At 46.2% G+C, this 25,831-nt stretch overlaps 1 protein-coding gene across 2 annotated transcripts in view; it reads right to left on the reverse strand.

Moving 5' to 3' along the window:
- The window catches only part of LOC147439965 (purple acid phosphatase 7-like), a 91,128-nt gene extending 65,577 nt beyond the window's left edge, over positions 1–25,551 (reverse strand). Inside the window, exon 1 of one of the 2 annotated variants that reach the window (XM_086485675.1) lies at positions 25,109–25,551. In XM_086485675.1, coding sequence (XP_086341801.1) covers positions 25,109–25,459 — 351 coding nt within the window. In that variant the 5' untranslated portion in view covers positions 25,460–25,551. The remainder of the gene's footprint in view (positions 1–25,108) is intronic. The other variant, XM_086485676.1, reaches the window with a different exon arrangement.
- Positions 25,552–25,831: the final 280 nt, after the last annotated feature.

The raw sequence follows: 25,831 nt of genomic DNA on the forward strand, positions 1-25,831 counted from the left end.
TTGTGCGGGGCAGCTTGTAGGGAACCACAGCGTTTATTCCCTCTTTTAAACAATAAAGAAATACCGAAAGGGACGCCTAAGTTAGGGGCCAATCTGGTGTCGGTCTTGTCATACAGGTGCAATCTAGCAGCCTGTATCCCTTTCCCCTTTGTTGTGTCTTGAAAGTACAGGTAAAGTGGGCGACAAATTAAATGGGTGAAAGCAAATAAGATCTAAGTCTAAAGTCTACCGCGCTTTTTGAAGTTAACAGGCCAGTTTCATGGTTCCATCCCTGGGATTAAATCACTTTTTCCCATAGAAGTGAGCCTTGGTCAGTTTGGGCTTGAAGACACAGGGGATCATAGATCAGACACAGGGAAAACCAATTATGGCTGATGTGACTGAAGAGGTTTCCTCTTCGCAGGGTCAACAGACACATGAAGTGGGTGAGTCTTCAAGACCACCATAGACGGATGATGATATATTCAGGACCCAGTTGGCTATTGTTGTGGCTATGTTCACACAAGTAATGCAGAACACGAGGTTTTTAGCCTTTCTGCAACCTCCTCTTCCGTCTCAGCAAGTTGGGTCACTGGATCATATTCAAAAGCCTGTTAAGGCTCAAGCACAGGTGATTCATACTGCAAAGTCAATGGAAACACCTGTACACTTGATGGAGAATATGCGGTCTCCACAACCTGTGCCTAAGGTGCAAGAACAGGTGGCTGAGATGCCAGTCTTTCAAGCTGTACCAGTTCAGCCAGCCACTTTTCAGCAGCCTATAGCCGGTTCTAATGGGCAGGGAAGCAACCTACAGGCTATGTAACAAGTCTTCCCACCACCTTCGGTACACCCTGGCTATTTTGGAGGTGGATCGATATTCCAGAGCATGGCTGATCATGCACCTGGAAATCAGTTTTACACGCCAGGAACAGTGTTCGGGGGTGCTCAAACAATGATGCCCAACCCCATGTATGGTGTCACGGGCATGCTACCAGGGTTTCAAAGCACTCAGGGCCAATTTGGGATGCCATTTGCAAATTTTGGTATGGCTGGAATTATAAATCAACAGCCAAATATGGCATTTCCAGTTCTACTTAATAGCGGTCAAGGAACACAGATGAACCCTAATAGTGTTCCCATGTTTCAGTCACTTCCATATGACAACTTAAGGCCGCTGGAGAGGCCAACTCCGTACAAAGGTGGCAAAGGTGTGACATTCACGACCTTTACAGGGTTTGATGACAGGAAGAAGGCTCTCTCATTCCTCCAGCAGTTTGACAAGGCCTATGCAAGGGGAAACTTTACAGAGGCTTCAAAGGTCCGCAAGGCAGCCACTTTCTTGACAGGGAATGCGGGACAATGGTGGACAACTTTATTGCTTCAAGGGCAAGCTCCGTCCACATGGATTTACTTCAAGCAGATTTTTGCAGCAGCATGGTTATCTGATGACTTTGAAGCAGATGTCATGACAGAATGGCACCAACTTAATGCTGCTACTTGCAAGAATCTGGATGACTACAATCGGAAGTTTTGGAAAGCTCTACTTCCAGTAACTTCCTATAGGTTTGTGCCATTGACAGAACAGATTGAAAAATACTGTTGTGGCCTACCCAAAGGATTGAGAAAGTACTGCACGAAGACCAAAGTCACTACTTTGACGCAGCTCAAGGGAGAAGATTGTGAATTTAATACTGGCGTCAAGGAAGGATCAGCCAAGAAAAATTCAGCAAAGAAGCACGTTCCCAATGAGGTTCCAAAAGGGACTCAGGAGCCAGCCAACGCAGGGAAAGGCAAAGCTACGGCTGAATCAGAAAAGGGGCCAGCAAAGAAATGGAAAAGACGTTTTCCTCGCAAGTCAGAAGAGCAAAAGAAGGTCCTGAGGTCAGAGAACAAATGCTTTATCTGTGACCAACCTGGCCACATTGCTTACAATTGTCCTACAAAGAAAAGGCCAGCTGATTCTTAAGACAAGGAGGACAGGAAAGAAAAGAAGCCCATGGCTGGTCTAGTGCCAGATATGGTGGGCGACAAGCCAAATTCAGATGCAAGTGAGCTTTGCAGACCATGGGGAAAGGTCAGGGATCAAACAGTGCTTATCTTCTTTGATCCCGGTGCCAAAGCCAACTTCATTTCCCCATAATTGGCTTCAAAGTTGGGAATCAGACCTGAAGAGATGGGGTATACAGCAGAGGCAGGTTTGGCATGTCTTGGCCATACAGAGGCTGTGACACCTATCATCGGAAAGTTGCGTCTACATATCCAGTCCTATGTAGATGCTGAAGAATTTTACATCATGCCACTGGACGGATGAGATGTGTTGTTAGGTATTCCTTGGTTGTTTCGTGTACAGGGAATCATGGATGTCTACAACAAAAAGATCATTGTACAGAGCAGGGGAAAGACTCACATTCTGGATGTAAAGCTTAAAGGGGAGTCTATTCCCACTGTATCAGCTTCTGCTATTACTTCTGTAATGAAAAAGCATCTTTCTGCGTACTTGATTTTTGCACGTGAAGTGTCAGATTGTGATGAATCAAATTTATCTGTGCTAGATAAAGAAAGGTCAATGTTTTTACAACAGTATAGTGACTGTTTTTCCGATTCATTACCGTCTCAATTACCGCCAGAGAGACCCGAGGACCATGCGATAGATTTGGTGGCAGGCAGTAGCCCACCAAATAAGCCTCCGTACAAGGTTAGTGCGGCTCAGCAGAAAGAGATAATGAGCGAAGTACAAGAGCTGTTAGAAAAGGGACTAATTCAGCCCAGTTCATCTCCATTCTGTTCTCCAGTGTTGTTGGTGCAGAAAAAGGATGGCTCATGGCGTATGTGCATCGACTACCGTGCACTGAACAAGAATACCATCAAGAATAGGTTCCCTATACCCAGAATTGATGATATTCTGGACAAATTAGGAGCAGCAGCTATGTTTAGCAAGATAGATCTAAAGAGTGGGTACCATCAGATCCGCATTAGATCAGAGGATGTGCACAAGACTGCTTTTAGAACAACGTTTGGCCTTTACGAAGTTTTAGTGATGCCCTTTGGTCTCACAAATGCTCCTGCTACGTTCATAGGATGATGGACAGAATTTTCCGTCCACACCAGCAGTTTGTTGATACATTCTTTGACGACATGATAGTCTACTCAAAGAATGAAGAGGAGCATAGGCATCACTTGGCCATTGTATTCAAAGAGCTACGCAGCCATAGGTTGCTCATCAATGCAAAGAAAAGTGATTTTTTTCTGGAAGAGATTCATTTTCTTGGACACATTGTCTCAAAGGATGGTGTCAGAATGGATCCTGCAAAAATTGAAGCGATCAAGTCATGGCCAGATTTGAAGACGGTGCACGATGTCCGAAGTTTCTTGGGACTATGCTCCTATTACAGAAGGTTTATCCGAAATTTCGCTGAGATTGCTTCACCTTTACATGCTCTTCAAAAGAAGGCAGTCACCTTTAGATGGACACAGAAAGAGATTTCAGCTTTTAATCTCTTAAACGAAAAGATGACTTCAGATCTAGTCATTGTGTTGCCAGATCTTAGGAAGTCATTTGTGGTCCAGTGTGACGCCTGTGGTAGTAGCATTGGTGCAGTGCTAATGCAAGATGGCAGGGTAGTAGCCTATGAGAGTAGAATCTTGCAAGGGCCAGAAAAGACAATGCAAGTCTATGAAAAAGAATTGCAGGCCGTGATTCATGCGCTCTTAAGTTGGAAACACTACCTGCTAGGTGCAGACTTTGTTGTCCAAACGGACCATCAGACCTTGCGATACTTCTTGACACAGGCAAAGTTATCTGAGAAGCATATGCGATGGGCAAATATCTTGTCCATGTTCCACTTTCACATTGTGCATGTGGAAGGCAAGAAGAACGTTGTGGCTGATGCCTTGTCAAGGAAGCCACAAATTTCAGCTGTGTCAATTCCTTATCATCATGAACTTGATGATATGAGGGAACAGTATGCAAATGATGAAAATTTTGCAAGGGTCTTCGAGCAGCTAATGGATGGACAACGTCATGAACACTATCTTCTCAGAGATGGGTTCATGATGATGCATGGCAGATTGTGTGTCACAAAGCCATTGCGACGCAAAGTTATGGAAGAGAGTCATGTCCCACCGTATGCAGGGCATCGTGGTATCGATGCTACAGTTAAAGCGGTTGAGACATTCTTCTACTGGCCTACATTGAGAAGACATGTAGATGCCTTTGTGCGAGAATGCCTAATTTGCCAGAAGGTCAAGTTTGATAGGCAAAAGGCACCAAGGTTATTGCAACCAATACCTATTCCAGATAAACCATGGGAAAGTATTGCTATGGATTTTATCTTTTATCTTCCGAGAACGCATACAGGAAACGATGGTATTTGGACCATCATTTGCAAATTCAGCAAGCAGGCTCATTTTATTCCTGTTAGGAAGAAGATAAAGCCAGATCAAAAGGCACGCTTGTTTATGAGCAATATTTTCAAGTATCATGGCATGTCACAGTCGATTGTTAGCGACCGTGATCCATGCATGACAAGTTTGTTCTGGAGAGACTTGTTTGAGAATATGGGCACCACGCTCAAATTCTCTTCGTCATTTCATCCTCAAACAGATGGGCAGTCAGAAGAGGCAAATTCTACTGTCCTAGATCTACTAAAGTGCTACGTGTCAGAGCATGAAGGAAAGTGGGAGCAGTATTTGCCATTGGTGGAGTATGCATACAATAATACAGTGCATTCATCAACTGGCAAGGCACCTTTTGAGATAGTTGAAGGTGGCAAGAAAGTTCCTCCCATACTGCATACAAAGGACAAGATATTTGAAGCAGATAAGTATGTTCAAGACATGGATGAAATGTACAAGAAGGTCAAAGTGGCCTTAGAAAAGACTCAGGCAAAGCAAAAGAAAGCAGCTAATCGTCCCCGTCGTGAAGTGGTATTTTCACTTGGTGATTGGGTGCTTCTACGCTTTGAAAAGGCAAGGTTAAAGAAGATGAAGGGCAAGGAAAGACTGTTTCCAAAGCTTAGCATGCGTTACTATAGGCCTTTTCAAGTGTGCGACATAATCAGTGATGTTGCATATAGGCTGAAATTGCCTGACAGTTGGAAGATTCACAATGCGTTTCATGTGAGTCTTCTCAAACCTTATCTGGGGGATGTGCCAGAGGATATGCCAGTTGAAGATCAGCCGGAAGTCTAGAAACTTGACGAGATCTTGGTCCCCGAACAAATTTTGGCACATAAAGAAAGAAAAGTGAAAGGCAAGGTTGCTAGGCGTTACTTGGTAAAGTTCAAAAACTATCCACCCATGGATGCTAAGTGGATGGAAGAAGGTGAACTTGCAGAGTCACCAACTGTGTTATGACTTTACCTTGAAGCCTTCGATTTGCAACCGACCTTGAGTCTTGACCCCTTGAGTTTCAAAGCTACATGGATTGTCAGTGTGACAATGGCTTCTAAAAGAAATGATGTACATGGTATTTAAACTGAGCTCAAATGAAATACTTGTTACATAAATCTTAGAGCTGTACACATTGTCAATTTGGCAATTGCTCTTATGGAAAGTCCAAAATTTGGTTAGAGCTATAGAAGTGAGTATTTCTTGTCAGTTTGTCAAGGATACAGTAATTGCTTCTATTAAAGGGTACATGTGTAACTGCATTCTTAAACTATCGGTTTGGGTATGCTCGAAAGTGTTATTGGGTCCAATGTGTACTATAAGACAGTGGCAAAAAGTGTAGCTACCATTTTGTCATCGGAAAGTTAGTGACTCAAAGCAATGGCAGAGTGCGAAGCTACCACTATGTCATTGGGACAGGGTTCACACGCAGGCAATACATGTGTCGACGAGGTGTTTAATACACCAGGATTGACAATGAGCATGTATGTGTCGTACATGTGTCAACAGGTGTTGATTACATCAGTGTTGACTGTGAGCATGTACGACATAGATGCAAACGAGGACGTTTGAGATTTCAAGAGGGGGGTATGTCACCAGCGTGTGACTACTATCTATCCTTTTTGTTGATTTCTTTCTTATTATTTATTTACTTTCACTTTTTGGAAACACCCCTCGGGAAATCTAACTGCCCTCCATTGCATAGCTAGTGTGGAACTGTTCAGAGGGAGTCCAGGCCTGAGGGCAAGAGAGCACTAAGGTTGGACAAACTATGGTTAGCCAAAGTGGGGTCATTGACTAGCCAAAGTGGAATCCTTTGCTACCAAGGCTACATTTCAATTCTGGGTGTGGCTGCAGTGTACAAAGGGGGTCAGATGACCTAGAAAGATACAATCGCAACATCTCCTAAAATTTAGGGAACTGCTATTTTGGGCCGAGAAATGTGTTCGCGTCATTACCTCCGGAATGACAAGAGGAACATTTTATTGCTCTGCTGCCAAGTCAACTGACGCACCAGTTGAGATATTTTAGCCCCGTTGGCCAAAATCGAAAATCGGGCGAGGTGTCACTCTGTGAGCATTTCTGCTACTCCTGGCAAGAGAAGGGGGCGCCAAAAATGAGAGAGGAGGCTGATTTGAGGTTTTTGTCACAGGTTAAGAGCTATGGAGTGCTTCCTTTCCCTCTTATGTACAATGCGGTGCCAGGAGTGATGCCCTGCACGCTACGCACTGCTCTCTCTCTCCCCTATGGCAGTATGTTATGCCCCACTAGTGGGCTTTTCAATTGACCAATGTACAGTTGTGTGGGTTCATGCGCGATTGCCGAGGCAAGAGCCTCTTGCACAGGTACTGGATTAGCTAGCGGCTAATCCCCCGCAGGTACAGGTGAATTGGAGGTTTCACGTCAGAAATCTTGTCCGATTCAAAGGGCAAGTAGCCCTACAGGTGCGGGAGCTCGAGGGCTTGCTACGGATGCGACCGGCACGCGAAACGGAGCCCAAAACAGTAAATTACAGCCTGCTGTGTATTTTTGCAGGTTTAGGGTTTTGGCCCTAAACGGACCCTAATACCCCCAGGAGGTTCGGGGACGCAAGGGGACTGCTGTACAGGTGATCTGGCGCATTTTCGGGGCTGAAAACGGAGAATTCAGCGTGCTGCAGATTCTCGCCAAGTTTTGCAAAGTGCCTGTATGCGTCGGGAAAGTCATTCAATGCGTGGGAATACTGACTGTGAAGGGTCCTAGTACAGTTATGCTGCCGAAATCGGGCCAGAAAAATTGAAATTCAGCCAAGCTTGTGCGGGGCAGCTTCTAGGGAACCACTGCGTTTATTCCCTCTTTTAAACAATAAAGAAATACTCCCCTTTGTTGTGTCTTGAAAGTACAAGTAAAGTGGGCGACAAATTAAATGGGTGAAAGCAAATAAGGTTTAAGTCTAAAGTCTACCGCCCTTTTTGAAGTTAACAGGCCGGTTTCAATGAGGCCTAGGAGAGCATATGATCATGATGGTTTGGTGGCAAAGCACTTGATACATGCTAGAGATTTACTGTTAGAGGTTCTTGCGCGGTTGTTTAACCATGTCATGTGTGAGGGACTACCCGAGTCTTGGAGATTATCTACTATTGTACCTCTCTTCAAGGCAAGGGACCCCACGGTGCCAGGGAACTACCGTACTATTATGATAGGGCACACATTGGCACGGTTGTATACATCCATTCTTGAACAGCAACTGAGTAAATGGGCAGAAAATGAGGGCATACGAGCAGCAGGACAGGCTGGATTCAGGAGGGGTTTCTCCACTTTGGACCATATTCTTACACTCAGAGCCATTATTGAGGAGGGTCGGGCACATGGGAGACGGATGTATTGTTGCTTTGTGGACTTCCGCAAAGCATTTGACACAGTGCCGAGGGCTAGATTGATGCGCAAGCTACCGACGTTGGGAGTACCCACAGAGATCATATGGGGGATCATGGCTTTATACGGCTCAGTGACTGGCCAAGTACGCACTCTTGAGGGGATTTTTGACATTGTTCATTCCACTATAGGAGTGAAACAGGAGTGTCCTTTGTCCCCTACACTTTTTGGTATGTATGTAGATGAGGTCTCTGACTACATTGACAGAGAGGGCGACAGAGGCGCTCAGCTAGCAGGGGCATGGATCCCTTTATTATTATATGCTGATGATATTGTGTTGATATCAGAGTCACCAGAGGGCATGCAGAGACAGTTGGATGCATTGCACAGCTTTGCAGAGGAGAGTGGATTGTCTATGAACCTTGGTAAAACCAAGGTTATGGTGTTTAACACCACACGACAATGGGTCAAGAGATCGGCACCTACACTCGTATATGGTCAGAACACTATGGAGTACACAGATGAATATACATCTAAGGGGGTGGTATTCACAGGACCAAGGTTTACTCTGAGGAGAGCAGCAAAGACTAGACTGTCCAAAGCCTATGCGGCATTGGGAGGGCTAGAGAGGATGTGTTCGCAGGTTCAGTTTCAAGAACCACGAACAAAGCTATGGCTCTTTGATACTTTGGTTGCTTCAGCTATGCTTTATGGGGTCCAAGTTTGGGGACCATCTGTGAATCATGACAGTTGGAGGAGCATGGAGAGACCCTTGGTATTTATGATATCCCGGATGATTAGAGCCAAGGCCTCCGTACCACATGCGATTATTCGATCGGAGGTAGCCGCCCCTCCTATAGAGATTGAGGCTCTTACCAAATCAGTGTTCTTTATGCACAGTCTATAAGATACACATAGAGGCAGATATACTAGATTGGCTCTTGAGTCCTCTAGACAGTTAGCGATGTAGGGAGATGCATCATGTTGGTATGCGCAGATGACCTCATGGTTTCAGAGGCATGGTTTCAGCATGGATAGATTGCCTCCTTTTCAGTATTCCCTGGATGCACCCTCCCTGCCAGTCACACGGACGGAGATCACTAGACTCATTCGTCAGGATCTTATACAGTTGGACACCATGAGGACAAGGGTAGAGCCGATGCAGGAGTTGGGCACGAAGATGGATTTCTACAAAGAGCATCTTCTCCAGCTTTCGGGAGATGGGTTTGTGATTCGTCCGAGCTACTACACACTCATTTGTCTCATGGTCTGCGATGTGCTATTGGTCAGATTCTCACATCCTCACACCAGCTGGAGATTGAGACGGGTAGATTCAGAGGGATACCACCGGAGTCTAGGATATGCCAACTATGCGATAGAGAGCCAGAGACAGAGCTACACTACATATGCCACTGCACTGTGTATTATGAGATACGAGGGCGCTTCCATTGCTTATTCAGGGAGGGTTTTGGACCCCTAGATAGAGTCATGAGGTATCAGGATCAGAGATGCCTTGGCTTATATCTACTTGAGCTACACCGACATAGAGATAGTCTGCTGAGGAGACATGGAGTACGACAGTCACAAAGACAGATCACAGACTTCTTTGGATCGAGGGAGCCAGGAGACCAACCACCAGCACAGGGTTGTACCCACATTCATACCAGAGGCACCTTCATTGACAGGGCGACTCAGCTCGGGAGATCGAGACGACCACGACCAAGACACAGAAGCACACTCCATCGACGGAGACTCCAGCAGAGGATCAGAGGCATTCTAGCACGACACCAGAGTGTCATTGAGAGCCTATTCTACATTTTCACATTTCACACTTCATTTTCAATTTTCATTTTTTACATTCAGTACTTTTTGTACTTGTACTTCAGACATTGTATTAGATTCACCACTTTGTATCTGATGGTCTCATAGGTCATTTTGGCCTTTTGACGACGTTAATATATCATTTCATTTCTCTCTCTCTCTCTCTCTCTCTCTCTCTCTCTCTCTCTCTCTCTCTCTCTCTATGTGCAATTTTCATTCATTGATTTTGCAGTTTTTGTTCGTGTGTTGCTATTGATTTCTCGCTTAGAGTGTCCAAGCTTGAAACAAAGTATGTTGGATATGTCACAAAGTAATGACGTGGCATTATAGTATAAGAATTGGGATCACGAGAGGATGAACGTAGCATGTGCAGGGACAGATCAAAGGATCCCCACCTCACTCCAAGCGCACGAGAATTCGGGAGTTGTATTGTTGCGACTCGTAATGATAAAGAAATACCGGAAGGGATGCCACTCTTTGGGGCCAATGCATCTAGACAAAGAACTCCACAGTGCCGTGTCAACTCTCTCAACTCTCTCTCTCTCTCTCTCTAATGTGCAGCGGAAGTGAATGATGGTGTAAGCTCAGGATGAGTGAACACTGAGTGCTCAAGGTTCCTTTTACTAACGGGAAGGGAGAGCCTTCCTTGACTTGATGAGAGAATGCGCAATGACCAAAACAAAGAGAGTGGAAACTGAGTACAAAGTGCATGAGAGAGAGAGAGAGAGAGAGAGAGACAACACCAGATGAGTCCCAAACCCCCCTCCAAGGGCCCCCCTCTCTATTGCTAGAGAGGTATTTGCTTTATTGCACAAGTCTGGTACAATGGTTCTAAATGTTGTGGTACTTGCCAACGACGACAAGGACGACGATGATGACGATGTTGAGAACGACGTTAACGATGCCGAGGCTGTCAATGGGCTGAAATCTGAGAACGCTAGGGTCTACTGCTATGGATCTGCACTGTGTTGACACCACGGGGCTGATCTGCAACGGTGATGCATGCAAGGGCTGAGAACTGCAAAATGCTGGCTGTTCTTGGGCTGAATCTGCAAAACGCTGGCTGTTCTTGAGGTTGAAAACTAAGAGCTGGCTGATGTGCTGCGATAGGTGGAAAACAGCGAGGATTTGCTACCGGATGGTTGAGGTACAGCGAGGCTAAGGGCTGATCTGAAAACGCAGGCCTTCTTGGCTGAAAACGCTGGTCTTATGGGTCTGCAAAACGCTGGTCCTTGTAGGTGCAATAACGCTGGCCTTGCTGGTCTGCTGAGGAGAGGAATGTCTGCTCCCTCTTCTCCTTCTACTAAGTGCCCTGAGTCTCCTTTTATAGGTGCATACAACTGGGTCGAGCAACCTCATATTCAGCCCCACGATTCTGGAAATAATAATGAGTCACTTAATAATAAAATGACCTATAAGAGGTGTTTCACATGCAGTTGAAAACATGGGTTCATGTGGTGGAAAATGCTCATGTTGGGTACTGGATATTGATGCTAGCGATCATAGGTTGTAAAATGAGAGGGTATGCAGCTACTCTAAGTGCCTTGACATGCACGTCCTGTGTACATGCTCACAAAGGTGCCAGAACACTTCCTAGGCTACCTAAACCCTAGAAGTAGGAATAGCTTGTCCACATGCCAATAGGGTTAAATGTGCATGTGACATCCCCCCTTTTCAAGGTGAGGTACTAGTATCGAGTTGTATGGCTTCCATATTATCTGCCAACAATTCTTGGGAGTCTGCGAAGAACTCCTCTTCACCAACCTACTCTGATGTGTGGGTCGCGTGATACTTGACCTTCAGGAAAGTCTGCAATGATTGCTTCTCTGGGTTCGCACAAAAAGTTACACAGAAAAATCTGTTGCAGCTCCATGTCTTCAACTGAGTCTACGATCTCGGGTTCATCTTCTTCAGAAATCTCCGCTCAGGAATATCCCTGAAACCACTTCAAACACAAAACCATAAACATATCCGTTTCTTGTCGAGTGACTCAAAAAAGACTATTCTTTATAAATGATTGCGCATGAAATGCACATGAACAATGTGACGGAGTGCCAAATCGTTCACCAAACACATGCCAAAAGTGAGATCTAATCTTGACTCTTCGACCTAAAGCTATCAATTGTGGCCAATCACAACGGAAATGTCAATCTTTGATGGACAATCATGCTCGTGCTCTAAAACTCTCTTCTTCTTCTTCTTCTTCTTCTTTTTTTGTGACTGTGTCATGCCAAGGAATGAACATGCAAAACCGACTGACAAAACGGACAATCGTGAAGCATTGTGAATTCCTTGAATGCAAACTCTTTATCTTTTCTAGAATGATCTGCATATATCCGTGCTCATCCATGAGTGAATCATGTGCATCGTGCAATATGGAGTTCCTATGAGAAGGTAACACATAAAGACGGTGACGAAAATACAAGCGACCGTCACGAATGAGAGACTCGGACAATGCGTACTGACTAATCATGCGAACACAAAATACTTCCTGACTGGGTTCTTTGGGCCTCGACTCGAGAGCCAAGATCGGTCCTTCCTAACTGAGCATATCTGCAATGAGGTTAGTTGTACTAGAAACACAATCATCCAAACCACCAAATTGCTCACAAGGCAGTCACCCCAAGGTGTACTCGGTACAGACCGAAGCTACTTGAAAGCTTCATGATCCTTACGAACAATCACATCTCTATCATGCAAAAAATGTGTGTCGTGCTTCGGAGAAGAAATGACAGCAAGAGAGTTCTATTCATGCAATGACTCATGCTTTTCTAAACTATGGGACTGTGTACTCAGAGAAACTATAAGACTACGTGTTTTATCCTCTTTCGAAACATGAGAGTGAGAGACTAGTGGCAAAGACAGAATGTTCGTCATAGCGAATAACCACGGGAGGTGTTCCTTCAACTGTGAGAGAGAGAAAGTGTTTTCTTTATGGCCCAACCGCCCCAAATTTCATAAAATGTGGACACAAAACCCTCACAAACACTGAAGCATTGGCTGAATCAATCGCTGGGATGAAACGCTGGAATGTTTTGACGTCAAAGGGCCAGCAATGCAAGTCACTTCACTTATTAACAAGAAAACCCCACTCTTAATGTTTTAAGTGGCCGACCACACTTGACCGACCTGCCCCAAAATAACACAAATAATCACATCTGCACCTTATAGGTTAATAACAGCAGAGTACAAAAAAAAAAAAAAACCAGCGATGTCAAAATCTCACGTTGCCCCTCCCCCCTTTTCCTTCAGCGATGGCTCAATGGGCTCCTTTTGCGCGCCAACGACAAGTTCTGGGTGGCCATTCCTTATTTTTCATACATAGAGGATATTTCGGACAGTGTTCTCTCGGAATTTACACCGAAGTCATAATTATTCTGGATACTCCAAACCCGAACTACAGTGTGTGTGTGAGAAGTGGGTGCAGGTGATCACAGCTTTAATAAAAAGCTTGCCTTCTCCCTTGTCTCATGCAGCACGATGATTTGCTATCGCGCATCTCTCTCCCCCCTTTGCACATATGGTAATGCCCCTCTAGTTGGGCTTCTCACATGACCATGTACAGTTCTCAGGTTTTATGCGCGTTTGCCAAGGCAAGAGCCTTCTGTACAAGAACCGGATTAGCTAATTGCTAATCCCGTATAGGTACGCACAGTTCCATCGCGATGGAATGCGAAAACGGAGAGTTTTCTCACGTGAAAACTCGTCCTATTCAAACGGGAACTGTCCCATTGCGTGCGGGAGCTTCTGAGACACGCGTAGACGTGTTTGCTCCGCTCAAAATGATGCGAAACAAAAAATTACAGCTTGCTGTGTTTTTCTGCAGGTTTAGGGTTTCACACCTAAATTGCAAGGTAATGCCAGGAGAGCCTCAAGAAAGCCTTGGGTGCTTATACAGGACAATTTAGAGAGATTTCCTGCAAGGAATCTCGTCTAAATCAAAGGGCAGCTGACTTTACAAGTGTGGCAGCTCGAGTGCTTCCCACGAGAGTGATCGGCACACATATCAAAGCACAAAACAAAGAATTATAGCTTGCTATAGTTTTTTTCAGGTGGTCGGTTTTGGCCAGTTTTGATGCCTACAAGTCCCAGGAGCTTCGAGGAAGCTAGGGAATCACCGAACAGGTGTTTTGGTGTAGCTTAGAGGCCAAAAACAGAGATTTCAGCGTGCTGTAATTTCTCACCAGGTTCTGTAAAGTGCTCCAAAGTGCATGGAAAGACACTGTTTACTTGGGATTTTGTCTGTGGAGACTTCTATTGTGGTTATGCTGCCAAAAAGTAGGGGAATTTCAATCCGATAAAAGTGGGACAGCTTGCAGAAGTTTACAGGTTTTTCCCTAAGTGTGATAAGAATAAAGAAATACCGAAAGGGGCGCCAGTCTTTGGGGCCAACAAGGGGTCGTTGTCCGCTTGGAAGCACTCTAGCTGTCAAGCCGTGTTTTTGTTTAAAGTGTTAAATTCCATTTGAAGGTTTATTCGTGAAGTTCCTCTATGTCATAAAGTTTAACAATGTAAAGATCGGGTGAAAGCTAAAGTCTACCGCCCTACAGCTGGTTTCAGGTTGTGCCGCATGTGACCACCCACTTGAGTGACAGAGGCATTGTCTATGGGACTTCCCCATGGCAGAGCAGGTTTGGCTTCGGATTCTACGGCTGATGCCTGCCTTGTCATCAGCTAGTCAGTACACTTTGGGGTGCTGCTGCTTAGTCCACCCTCACGGGCCCAACACTTCGATTTGAGTTGTCCTCAACTAGCAGGATGATTGTGATATAGGAGGGCTGTTAGGATTGGATGGGTGGATTGATGCAATGAGCTCAAGGTGGTTTGAAGCTTGGAACAACCATGGTTGCACACAGTAGAGAGAGAGAGAGAGAGACTCACACTCTATAGACTATAATGTACATGCAATATATTTACAGCATATATTATCACTCATATACAAAAGGAAGGGTTTATGTACAAAAGGTCTCATAGCCAGTATCCGGCAGCTCATATCTCCAGGTGCCTTTTCAAATGGCTACACACATAAATGTAATATGTGTCACATCAAAACTTAAACTAGGTGTCGAAGGAGTTCCCATGCCCGCCTTTCAATCCTCCCCTTGGGCATGTAATACATACTGAAGACCCGATTATCCACACAGGATGACACTATCCACACAAGATGACAAGAACTATCCACAATGATGATGAAAATACCTCCCCTTGAACTAGAGAGGGTAGAAACGGATCTTCAAAGTACATTTGTAACGAAAGAAACTTCCCCTTCGTCATGAGCTTCTTCTTCTTCGACTATATGAGTTGCTCCTCTCACTGGCTTCTTGCCTTTGTTGTTACTGTTGCCGCTGCTATCTTGAACTTTTGAATAGCACATAGAAGGAGGATGCCCCTTCTTTCCGCAAGTGCTACAAAATTTATTGATATAGCAGTCCTGAGCTATATGACCCATTTTACCACAGTCATAGCATTTTCAGACGTTGGAAGATGATATAAAATCTATACATCATTCGCCTTCTCTTGCTATAAAAGCCCCGTTTGTTGGTGTAGCTGGATTTTTCTGCTTCCTTTCTTCTGCCTGAAGTGAGCTTACCACATCTTGAAGTGTTGGAGTTGGTTCCTTTTCTTCAAGAATAGTGACTATATGGTCATAGTTGGAAGGAAGTGCACTAACAAGGACTGCAACTTTATCGTCTTCTGTGACTTCGCATTGGATGTAGGTCAATTGTGTAATTATGTTTTTGAGCCTATTAACCAAACTGGCTATGTCTTCCCCCTCGAGCATAGTGAGTTTGTAAAGTTGCCTTTTCAAGCTAACTTTACTCCGTTTTTCTTTAGCTCCAAAATTTTCCTCTAGAACTCGTCAGGCCTCGTATGCATGTGTGCACTCATCTATTAAATGTACATAATTATCATGAAGTGCAGTAATTATGATGCCAAGTGCCTGTTCATCTTTTTCTTGATTGAGTGCAGTAGAAGCCCTGGTTTGTGTGCCTTCGTGATCACTGAGAGATGTTTTTACTACGGCCCATAATGTTTTCTTCATTAAGTATCCCCTTAGTTTAGTTTGCTAGGTATAGAAACCATTAAATTTTATGATTCCTTTCTCTTCCATGATGCAAGTGCTCGTGAAAAAATGCCAAGGACTTGGTCTTACCGATAGAGAGACTCTCTCTACAGCAATGTCTTGCCCAATTTTACAAAAAAAAGTGCACGTGCGAGCTTGATAAGATCCCAATTGTGAAGTCACTCTTCACAAACTGTGTTTTGTGAAGCAACTCTTCACAAGAGGTTAAGGAACATTTTGCCCGTTTAAAGCTTGAAAACTTGGTCGAAAATTTACTTTGCCGAAGCCTTGCCAAAAAGGGGGTCTCCTTTTCGAAAGCCAAGACTTGAAGGAGAACTATAGGTTTCGTCGTCGAGAAGTTTACCCTTTTCGAAGTCGAAAAGGGAGGTTGCCTCAGTGGTGTGAGCTCATTATTCTCTCTCAAGTTTTCTCTCACCCTGCTTGTACATGAGGAGCTCTCTCTCTCTCTCTCACTCGTCGGGTGTGTGGACGGGTGTGGAATGCCGAGCCGATAGCCGAGAGTAGGACCGTGGGGTGTGCAACCACCCTAAGGTTTATTAAAAATAAAATAAAAAAGTAAAGAAAAAGTTCAATACTTTGTCGAATGCTACAGGAATCTCTGACGAAGCCAATGCGGGTGGTGTGTGTGTGTGTGGCACTGAAGCCCAACTATAGGTTGAGGCGAACGGCGAGAAGGAAGATTGGGCGAGGGCGAGCCTGCAACGAAGGCAAATGGCGCATGACGAGTGGTGTCCTTGCTAAGGGCGAGGCACGGACTGGCTACGGCGAGGGCTTGCCATGGCTAGGAGCTGCGATGCTATCTTTGCTTGCTCGGTTTCCCTTGCTTGCACAGCGCAATAGCTCATGGTGCGATAACACAGTGTGTGCGTGGTTATGCTCCAAGCTTTGAAGCTTGCCTCACGACTCTTGCTCCAATTTGCCCGCTGCCTAATTTGTTGCGATACCGAGATGCTCCAAATTCCCCCTCAGCCGATTTCGACTCTGCCACTCTCTCCTTGCTTGATTACTTCACGCCTTCAAGGCTTTCCCAATTCAACCTGCGGATCTCGACCTTCTTGCTCTCAATTCAGCTACCGGCATTGCGTAAATCTCCCTACTCACAAGCTCTACCAATATGTCGGTTCACTATCCGCTGCCTTTGTGCAAATGCTTCCCAAGATTCCCTTGATTCCAAGGGTCGTTGCTAATGTGCCGAACCTGGTTGCGCCAGTTGGGCCTCTGTCCCCCCCCCCCCCCCCCCCCCCCCCCCCCCACCCTTTGGCTGGATTCTGGAACCGCTGCCTGCAGGAGCTCTTCAACCTCAAGCTTCAAACTCTCTCTACCCAAGATCGATTCTATTCCCAAGGGCTCAAACCTCCAAGTCTTAGCACCGAAGCTCTGATACCAGTTGTTAGGATTGGATGGGTGGACTGATGCAATGAGCTCAAGGTGGTTTGAAGCTTGGAACAACCATGGTTGCACACGAGAGAGAGAGAGAGAGAGAGAGAGAGAGAGAGAGAGAGAGAGAGAGAGAGAGAGAAAGAAAGAAAGAAAGAAAGAAAGATTTTTAACGTCTATGTCAGGCCGAAATCGGCCTATGAGACAAATCAAATGTACATGGTGTGTATGTCATCCGTCTATCGGAAAGACAAATGAAACAAAAACTGATACAAAACTGAACTGAGTGTAGGTAGTGGGGTATCTGAGGAGGGATGGAGCTCTATCTCTAGGGGTATATGCATGTCTATATGCTCAAGGTAGTACAATCATGAGAATGCATCAAGCTATCTAGCTCCATCCTGTACTAATGGGGGGATGTAAGATGTGGTACATGGGCTGGTCTGGTGCCAAGGCTGCCCGGATGAAAGCTGTCGGGTCGGCCCTCATCCGGGCCACTCGCTCCTCAGTGGCACGGCGCTCCCGGGCTCGGATCTCCTCGATCTGTCGGTGGTGGGAGCTCGCGCCCCTGTAGCCTGTGACTCGTGGTCGTCGTCTAGCTCGGCTCACCTCCGCCTGTGGGAGTGTCACTCCCCTCTGAGTGTCTGGTGGGGGAGGGGCGGTAATCCTCTGAAAGAAGTCTGTGAGCTGCGACTGTCTCCCCTCTGTCTGTGTAGCTGTGTGTGGCTGTAGTAGTGTGTCCCGATGGCTCTGTATCTCTAGTAAGAACCGTCCGAGCTGTCTCTGATCTCGAGAGTCCATGATCTCTCGGAGAGTGGGTTGTCCTCTGAATAGGGCCTCATACCTGCCTTTGATCTCAGTGTATGCTCTGCATCTACATACAAAGTGCTCCTCACTCTCCACCTCCTCTGTGCAGGCTCTGCAGACGCGCTCCTCCCTGGGAACACCAGTATGTCTCCCGATCTCAATCTCTAACCTGTGTGAAGCCACTCTCAGCTAACCAATCGCCACCCGTGAGCTATGTGGCATATATGTGTCCATGTAGCGTGGTCTCTGTATGAACCCCCCGGACAATATGGTGAGAAACTGGTCTCTGTAATCTGACATCCTCGTCCCCAAGCCAGGTGACTCCCAGACTCTCCTAGTGTATAGCTACCACAGATCCTGTCTCAGTACCAAGTTCCTCTCACTGCGAGAGAGGTGAACATATGGTGAGTGGGGGTCGTACTGGAATGGTGGTAGGCTCTCCATGTCAAGACCGTGTCCCTCAAACCATGCTCTGACCTGTGAGTACCATGCTCTCTCATGCCCACTCTCTGATAGCTGTATAGCTGCCTCAAATGCTCTACGAGTAAGTCTGTCAAGAGGTAGCTCTCTCATCCTCTGGATGAAGCAGACTGTCTGGAATAGTGCCTCTACCACCATGGGTGGTGTGGCGAGCTCAGCTCTAATAATGTCATGTGGCACTGTCTTCTTGCTGCGGAGCAAGCGTGAGATCATACATACCTGTGGCCTCTCAAGCTATGTCCAGTGGTCAGCTGTCAATCCTGGTGCCCATACTGCCGCCGAGTACATCAAGGCCGGGGTGACTAAGGTGTCGAAAAGCCACCCCTTCGTGCGGGGTTCCTGAAAGTGTGCCTGGTGGCATCTCCGCTCTAGCATGGCCAGCGCTGCATATCCTCGGGTGAGCCTGTCAGCAGCAGCCTGCCTCATAGTGAAGGGTCCTGGTAGGTTGGTGAATGTGATGCCAAGGTAGACATAGGAGGTGACTACATCAACCTTTCCTCCTACTGCTGTGAAGGTGGCAGCGCTCCTCACTGCACTGGATGTGTGAAAGATCATAACCTTGGTTTTGCCAAGGTTCACAGTCAACCCCTTGTGTGTGCTGAATTCGTCCAAGGCCTCAAGATGGCGTTGCAAGCCCTCGGGTGACTCTGAAATCAACACAATATCATCGACATATAACATGATGTGGACCGGAGTACCTGCCAAGTCGCTCCCCTCTCCCCCTGCTCGCAGTATGTAGTCGGAGATCTCGTCGATGTAGAGCCCAAAGAGTGTCGGGGAGAGTGGGCATCCTTGCTTAACACCAATGGTGCTAGCAATGGTCTCTGAAAAACCGCCTGGGCAACGAACTCGACCCGTCACCTTCTCGTAGAGAGCATATATGGCCCAAATCATCTCTGTTGGTACCCCAATGCTGTGAAGGCGCTGGAAGAGTCTCTCGCGTGGGACTGTGTCAAAGGCCTTGCGGAAATCCACAAAGCAGCAGTAAAGCCTCTTCTTCCGCGCCTTTGCCCCATCAATGAGGCAGCGCAGAACGAAGATGTGATCAGTGGTGGAGAAAGCTCGTCTGAAACCTGCCTGGCCTGGAGCTCGTAAACCCTCGATCTCTGCGTAGCAGCTAAGCTGTGCCTCAAGTACTGCTCCATATAGCTTGGCCATCGTGTGGCCAATCATGATAGTCCTGTAGTTCCCTGGATCCAGGGTGTCGCCAGATTTGTGGATAGGCACTATGGTGTGCTGTGTCCACTCCTCTGGGAAGCCCTCCCCTATAGCCCGGTTGAAGACATGTGCAATCAACGGGGCTATAGTGGAGGCCGCATAAATGATGTGCTCACTCTGTAATCCAGTATGGTCAGCTGATCGTCTGTGCTGCATGCGGCGTATGGCCCTCTCTACCATCTGTGCTGTAAAGAAGGAGGAGCACGTGGGGCGTGGCTCGTGTGGCTGTGGGATAGGAGGCTGTCCTGGCACCTCGTAAAGTCGCTCTGCATAATCATGCCATATCTGTGGATCCTCAATAGCTGTAGTCGGACGTGGCTTGCGCAGGGTGCGCCATGCTGTCGCGCTATCCATGCTCATGAATAGGCGGTATAGCTCAAGCTCCTGTGCCTCTTCGAATGCTCGCCGCTTTTGGCGTGTCAGCGTCTTCATATGCCGTCTGGCCTCTCTCTCTGTGATCTCTCCTAAGGCTCGCTATGCGCGGAGGCGTCGGTATAGCTCTCTGCACTCATCATCATACCAGCGGTTCTGAGGCATAGTCCCGGGGGGGGGAGTGCGTCCTGTGTGAGTGGTGTGTGGAAAGGAGCTAATAGCTGAAGTGTGGAGAACGGAAGAGATATGTGATGTGAGAACTGAGAGTGGTGTGGATGGGTGGAGGAGGCATAGGCCATGCTCGACCTCGGCCGAGTAAAGAGAGGCTAGCTCATGTGTGAAATGGATGGTGGTGTGTGGAGTGTGTGCTGTGGAGCTGTGTGGGATGGTATCTCCGGTGATGGAGAAAGAGAGGTATGTGTGGTCGGCTCCGATGGGTATGGGTGGAATGGTGAAGGATGTGATAAGGTGTGTAGCCTCCCTGGGTCCCAGAATATAGTCGACTGTACTCCCCCCTCCCTCTGCAACTCCATGTGGCATACAAGTCAGGCCCCCTGAGGTGGGCCACTGGACCATCCCGTTATAAATAACGAGACGGTGCTGGGAGCCAAGTCGAAGTAGATGTCGTCCGTAGGCTGTGACTGGAGCTCTGTCTGCTGTATCTCTCATAGTAGCCTCCTCATCTAGAGTGTGTAGTGCCTCTGGGTCCTCGTGGTCATATGCCTCACACTGCTCACTGCGCGTACGAGCATTGAAGTCTCCCATAAGGAAGACTTCACCCAGTGTGGAGTACTCCATAATCTCCTCCGTGAGGCATGTGTACGGTGACTCCTGCTCAATAGGGGCGAATCTGGAGCCTGTGGGAGCAAAGTAGCAAAGGGCAATGTAGACGATCCTGTCTCGTGAGAGCTCGAGGCGAATCCACATGTAGCGGGCCTGTGGGTCCCGGGCAACAATCTGTAGTCTACTGTGAAGCCCCTGTCTAAAGAGTATGGCCACTCCTCCTGAGCCACGAGTGGTGTGCTGGCGCATACACCCCCGATGTAGAGACTCCCACTGGAATCCATGTATCCGTGGTAGCCCTCTCTCTGGGCTCTCGTGTGTCTCTGTAAGTAGAATGATGTCTCGACCTCTCATCACCTCCTCAAGTCTCTCTGGGTGTGTCCATAGGTCTCCATTGCAATTCCAAACCGTGACATGAATCTCCTCGTGTGTCTCACAGGCCGCGAGTCCCTATGCGATGGTCTTGCCATCAATGATAACCCTACCATCTCGATATACTGCCTTCTTCCCTTCTTTGCGGGCTTGGTGGACTCTAGGCATGCACGCGCGACGGTGATCTTGTTGCATCTTTGTGAGGTCATCATCAAGATAAATCGGGGGGCCTTCTAGCCCTCTCAAGATGACCCTCTTTCGGAGGAAAGAAGAGAGAGAGAGAGAGAGAGACTCGCACTCTATAGACTATAATGTACATGCAATATATTTACAGCATATGTTATCACTCATATACAAAAGGAAGGATTTATGTACAAAAGGTCTCATAGCCAGTATCGGGCAGCTCATATCTCCAGGTGCCTTTTCAAATGGGTACACACATTAATGTAGTATGTGTCCCATCAAAACTTGAACTAGGTGTCGAAGGAGTTCCCATGCCCACCTTTCAAGGGCCGGCCCACGCTCCAGCCTGTCACAGAGCTTATGCCCCATGAATGGAGTGGTGATGGAGAACTTTGCTGAGAGCTTATCTGCAACCTGACTCTCTTCTGGTTCATATGGAGAGCCCATTGCTTCCGCATCTTTGAGGCCTCTCCCATCCCACCAGTAGAGATTGTACGAGATATATAGCTGGAGCTTATTCACACACTTCGAGGCCAGTTTGAGAGGCTACAAGCATACGCAAGAGAGTCGCAAGGCATTTCTATGACTTTGGCTTCCAAGGCCTTTCTAAACCATGGTCCATGGGACTCATAGATGGCACTACCAGCCACCTAAGTGGTTGTTTCCTCCTCCCATATCTTGATTTAGCAGTCACTGTACATCTCAGTTTTTCATTGGGAGAATCTCCCCTCTTGCTGATGTAGCCCCCCCTCTTGTTGGGACAATTTGTAGCCCATGGGCAGTTTTAATAACTATTAGCCTGTGCATAGTGTTTGCAAGGATCGTCTTTCACGATAAAAGTGAAAGAATGCTATACTCTCATACCAATGTTACAGGGTTGAACACTAAGAGGACAAACACTTGTATACTCCAAAGACAGCTTACACAATGACCCAAAACGGCCAGCCCCTCCCTCAAAACTTCTCTTTATTTATGGGAGAATTGTACATAGTATCATGGGCAATACAATGCCAGACTTCCTTACTGATGCAAGTTCAGCATTGCAAACAAGTGAATATCAATGTTCATTCTCCAAGCCACTTGTTCCTTTTATCTACTCTCTCAAGTGCCCACATTCTCCTCCCTTTGATTGCAATTGTCCTCCAAACAAGAAGCCACAATCTTCACAAGCACGAGGCACAAGAGAATGCCTACACTAGAGTAGATTGAACAAAGCCTTCACGATGAAGGTCGTTGACTAGCTGAAAAATCTTCAATTCCGATGCAATTATACCCTATGAAATTCTTCCATTGTCGACATAGGCTGAGGAGAGAGCCTCCATATGATCTCCATCGAAGAAGGATGGCTGAAACTGCAAGAAAAGCGCCACAAAACAGAGAATTTGGTGATATAATGAACTGTTTTGATTAAAAAACAGCTCTATATATGTAGATAAGTGGTGTAGGATGAAGAAAAGAGCCTCCCCCAAGATAGATATAGCTATGGAAAGCTTCAAAGTGCAGAATTCCCTAAAGCTCAAAGTCGCAAGTTCTCTTATAAGTCTGTCTATTTGAACTTGTCACTTGTCAAAATTCTCAAATTGGTCAAAGAGCTTTAATTTAAGTCCTTTACGTCAATTTAAAAATTAAAAATGTGTGTAAACACACATTGATTAATATTCTAAGTGACTTTTAGGTTGTCCAAGACTCAAATCTTAAGATTTCTCATCCACAAAAGAGGGTTATACTTACCACCAGTTCACAAGCCACTGGATGTGTCAGCAATTTTCAAATAGGATACGCACAATTTCGGGCGAGTGTCCCCATTTCCCGAAACTATTCACGGCATTCGTAGCACGAGAAAATTAAGTACGCAAGCGCATAAAAATGTTATGCAATCCAACATCGGTATGGATGTCACCTACACATGGCTTTGTGTGCCACCTGAACATGCTTCATCGACTTCTGGAGCCAATTTTCCACCTATCCCTAGATAGGAGTGTCAAGAACCCTAGGAAGATTAGTATCGATAATTTTGTGAGCTTGTTCACACGACCTGCATGTCCGAATGAGTCCATTAGATTAGGCTTTTCAATTTTGAAACCCTCTAGCATAAACGAATTGTACAAGCATTTTGACAGATGTAACACTATGGTGAGCATCTCGCATGACGTGCATGTAATTTTAGGTTAGAGGAATCCAACAATCATTCCTGGCATCAATCAGATTCCCCGGGTGGTAGATGTGCAACAGTTTCACCCAGAAACTTAGCCGAGGTAGAGTATTATTAAATCATTTTAGTACTTTATTTTTATAACTTTGTCTTCAACTTTTGCCCTACCTAAGCCTTAAAAAGTTCTTACCTAGTATCTTAGCCTGGAAAGGGAGCAACGGAGCTAGCAATTTGGATCACATGAGCCAGAAAGTGAGAGCAGCCCTAGCGTTGCATCAACAAGTGTTATGCTCCCAAGACGCACATCAGCCCAATGTTCTGCATCAGCAGCGAATTGAACCCAGCGTTTTCAGTTTTCAGCCCTTCCCCTCACCGGTCATGGCCTGGATTTGCTAACGCTAGCCTCTCCGCTGCAACCCGGTACTTCGGCAAACCATTGAGCCTCTTCTCGGCCACTCCCTCGCCGCATAGAGTGCTCCAATTGCTGTCCATCAGCATCATCATCATCTACGCTTTCAGCCCTGCTTTACGCAACAAAATGGCTACGTTTTCACACTCAGATCTGCATTTTTGTAGCCAGTTTTCAGCCCTTGATTCCTCTCACATCAGGAGCACAAATCAGCCCCAAATCTACCCCTTGGTGACCATTAGCAACCCCTCATCACGACGGATCCAAAGGTGGATCAAATGAGCCCCGGAGATGCTTCATCTCGAAGAGTTACCACAAAAGACATTTCCCATCGGGTGCAACTCTCTCTCTCTCTCTCTCTCTCTCTCTCTCTCTCTCTCTCTCTCTCTCTCTCTCTCTCTCTCGCTCCAGGGAAATAAAAGGAACCATCTCTCATGCTAAGTAGCACACATTAACGCAAGGAAAGAAGTAAAGATTTGTGGATGTGTAAAGTCTAGGTCTTCACCATTTCAATTCCGCTACACTTGACAATGGATGGTCCCCATTCATGAGCCTATGATTAGAGAACGTTCCCATGCAAGAAGACGATGGTACTAAACCCTGTGGAAAGTTTGTGCACAAGGCATTTCCGGCCATGTGCATGTGAACACAAATTCTAGCGGAAAGCCGAGTCCCTCGTTCCGTGTATGGACTCGAAGTTCAAGACCAACAAAATATAAGATCTGAGAACACCAAATAAAGAGGTGTCAACCCATGAGGTAATATCATTTATTTTCCTCAATGGAAGCCTAACAATTGAACCACAATTCCCTTTTGAGCGACCAAAAGGTGACACTAACCAATCAAAATTCCTACTCTCCCCACCTTTCCTACGGATAGGCAATTGAATGGCGAGAATTAGGCCATTTGGAAAGCCATGATGACAACCATTTTCAACTCTTACATGACTTGACACTATGTCGGTAGCAACGTCAAGAAGCTAAAGGATCCTACCGAAGCAAAGTTGTGGGGGCATGTCAATGCTTGATTCAAATCAATCATTCACTATCCTCAACAGTAAACTATCAGTTATCAATCACATACGACTGAGGAAAGACACGAAAATAATTTGGGATCAACTTGTAGCTCTGTATGATCAAGTGTCTCTCATGAAGCGGATTGCTTTGGGGATGTAGTTGCAAACCTTGGATGCCAAGCAGACTAATCTGATTTAAACAAAAGATCAAAAATATGCCACACGGTTGACTCTCACAAAATAACAATGAATGAAAGTCCTTTCTTAAACAAGACACACTTCCTCTTTCTTGAAATGGGCAATGAATACCTGGATAGCAACTTGAGATTGATTGTACAGACCCCGGCGGCCCCAATCACCTACAACCAAGAAATCAAGTTTTTGTTTTGCAGCAATTTGGTGCTCTTGTTGCTGGGAAGATGACAGATGGGAGGCTACAAAGGCGAGTTTCAAGAGGATGCAGCCGAGTAGGGTACCGAAGAGGAGAAAGAGGGAATCTCTGCGTGTTGGTCTCCAAGAAGAGTACCGTGAGGAGGGCGGTCTCCTACTCTGCTGAGGTGGAACAATTGAAAATGCTGAAAGCGAAGCTGCTGAAGATGTTGGCAGTGGTGGGAGAGAGGAGCCATAGAAGAAAGGTTTTCTCTCCTCCTCCACCGACATCTCTTATTATTGCTGCGCCCAAAACTTGATCGTCACTAACACTATTACTGCTAATTTGTGAAAATGACGGTGGATTCTCTTGCAAGTCAACCTGTTACCTGCACATCAAGAGCAGAGTCTGCCTTAGGCCTATTGCTTTAAAGGCGAAAACTTCCGAGCAAATTAACTAGTCTTGTTTGGTGGGCCTCGCTATATAACATCTATAGAATATATCAGCACATATGCAAATTGACATTTAGCATCTAGCACTAAAGGAAACTAAAGGAAACTACAGTGCTTCATTAGCCCCCATATGGATTGAATTGAATTGAGTTGAAGGATCAAAGCAAAAAGGAACGCACGAGAGAAAATCTTGGAGAGAGAGAGAGAGAG

This window comes from Adiantum capillus-veneris, chromosome 16, assembly GCF_014529385.1.
Source record: "Adiantum capillus-veneris isolate H3 chromosome 16, ASM1452938v2, whole genome shotgun sequence".
Lineage (NCBI taxonomy): Eukaryota > Viridiplantae > Streptophyta > Polypodiopsida > Polypodiales > Pteridaceae > Adiantum > Adiantum capillus-veneris.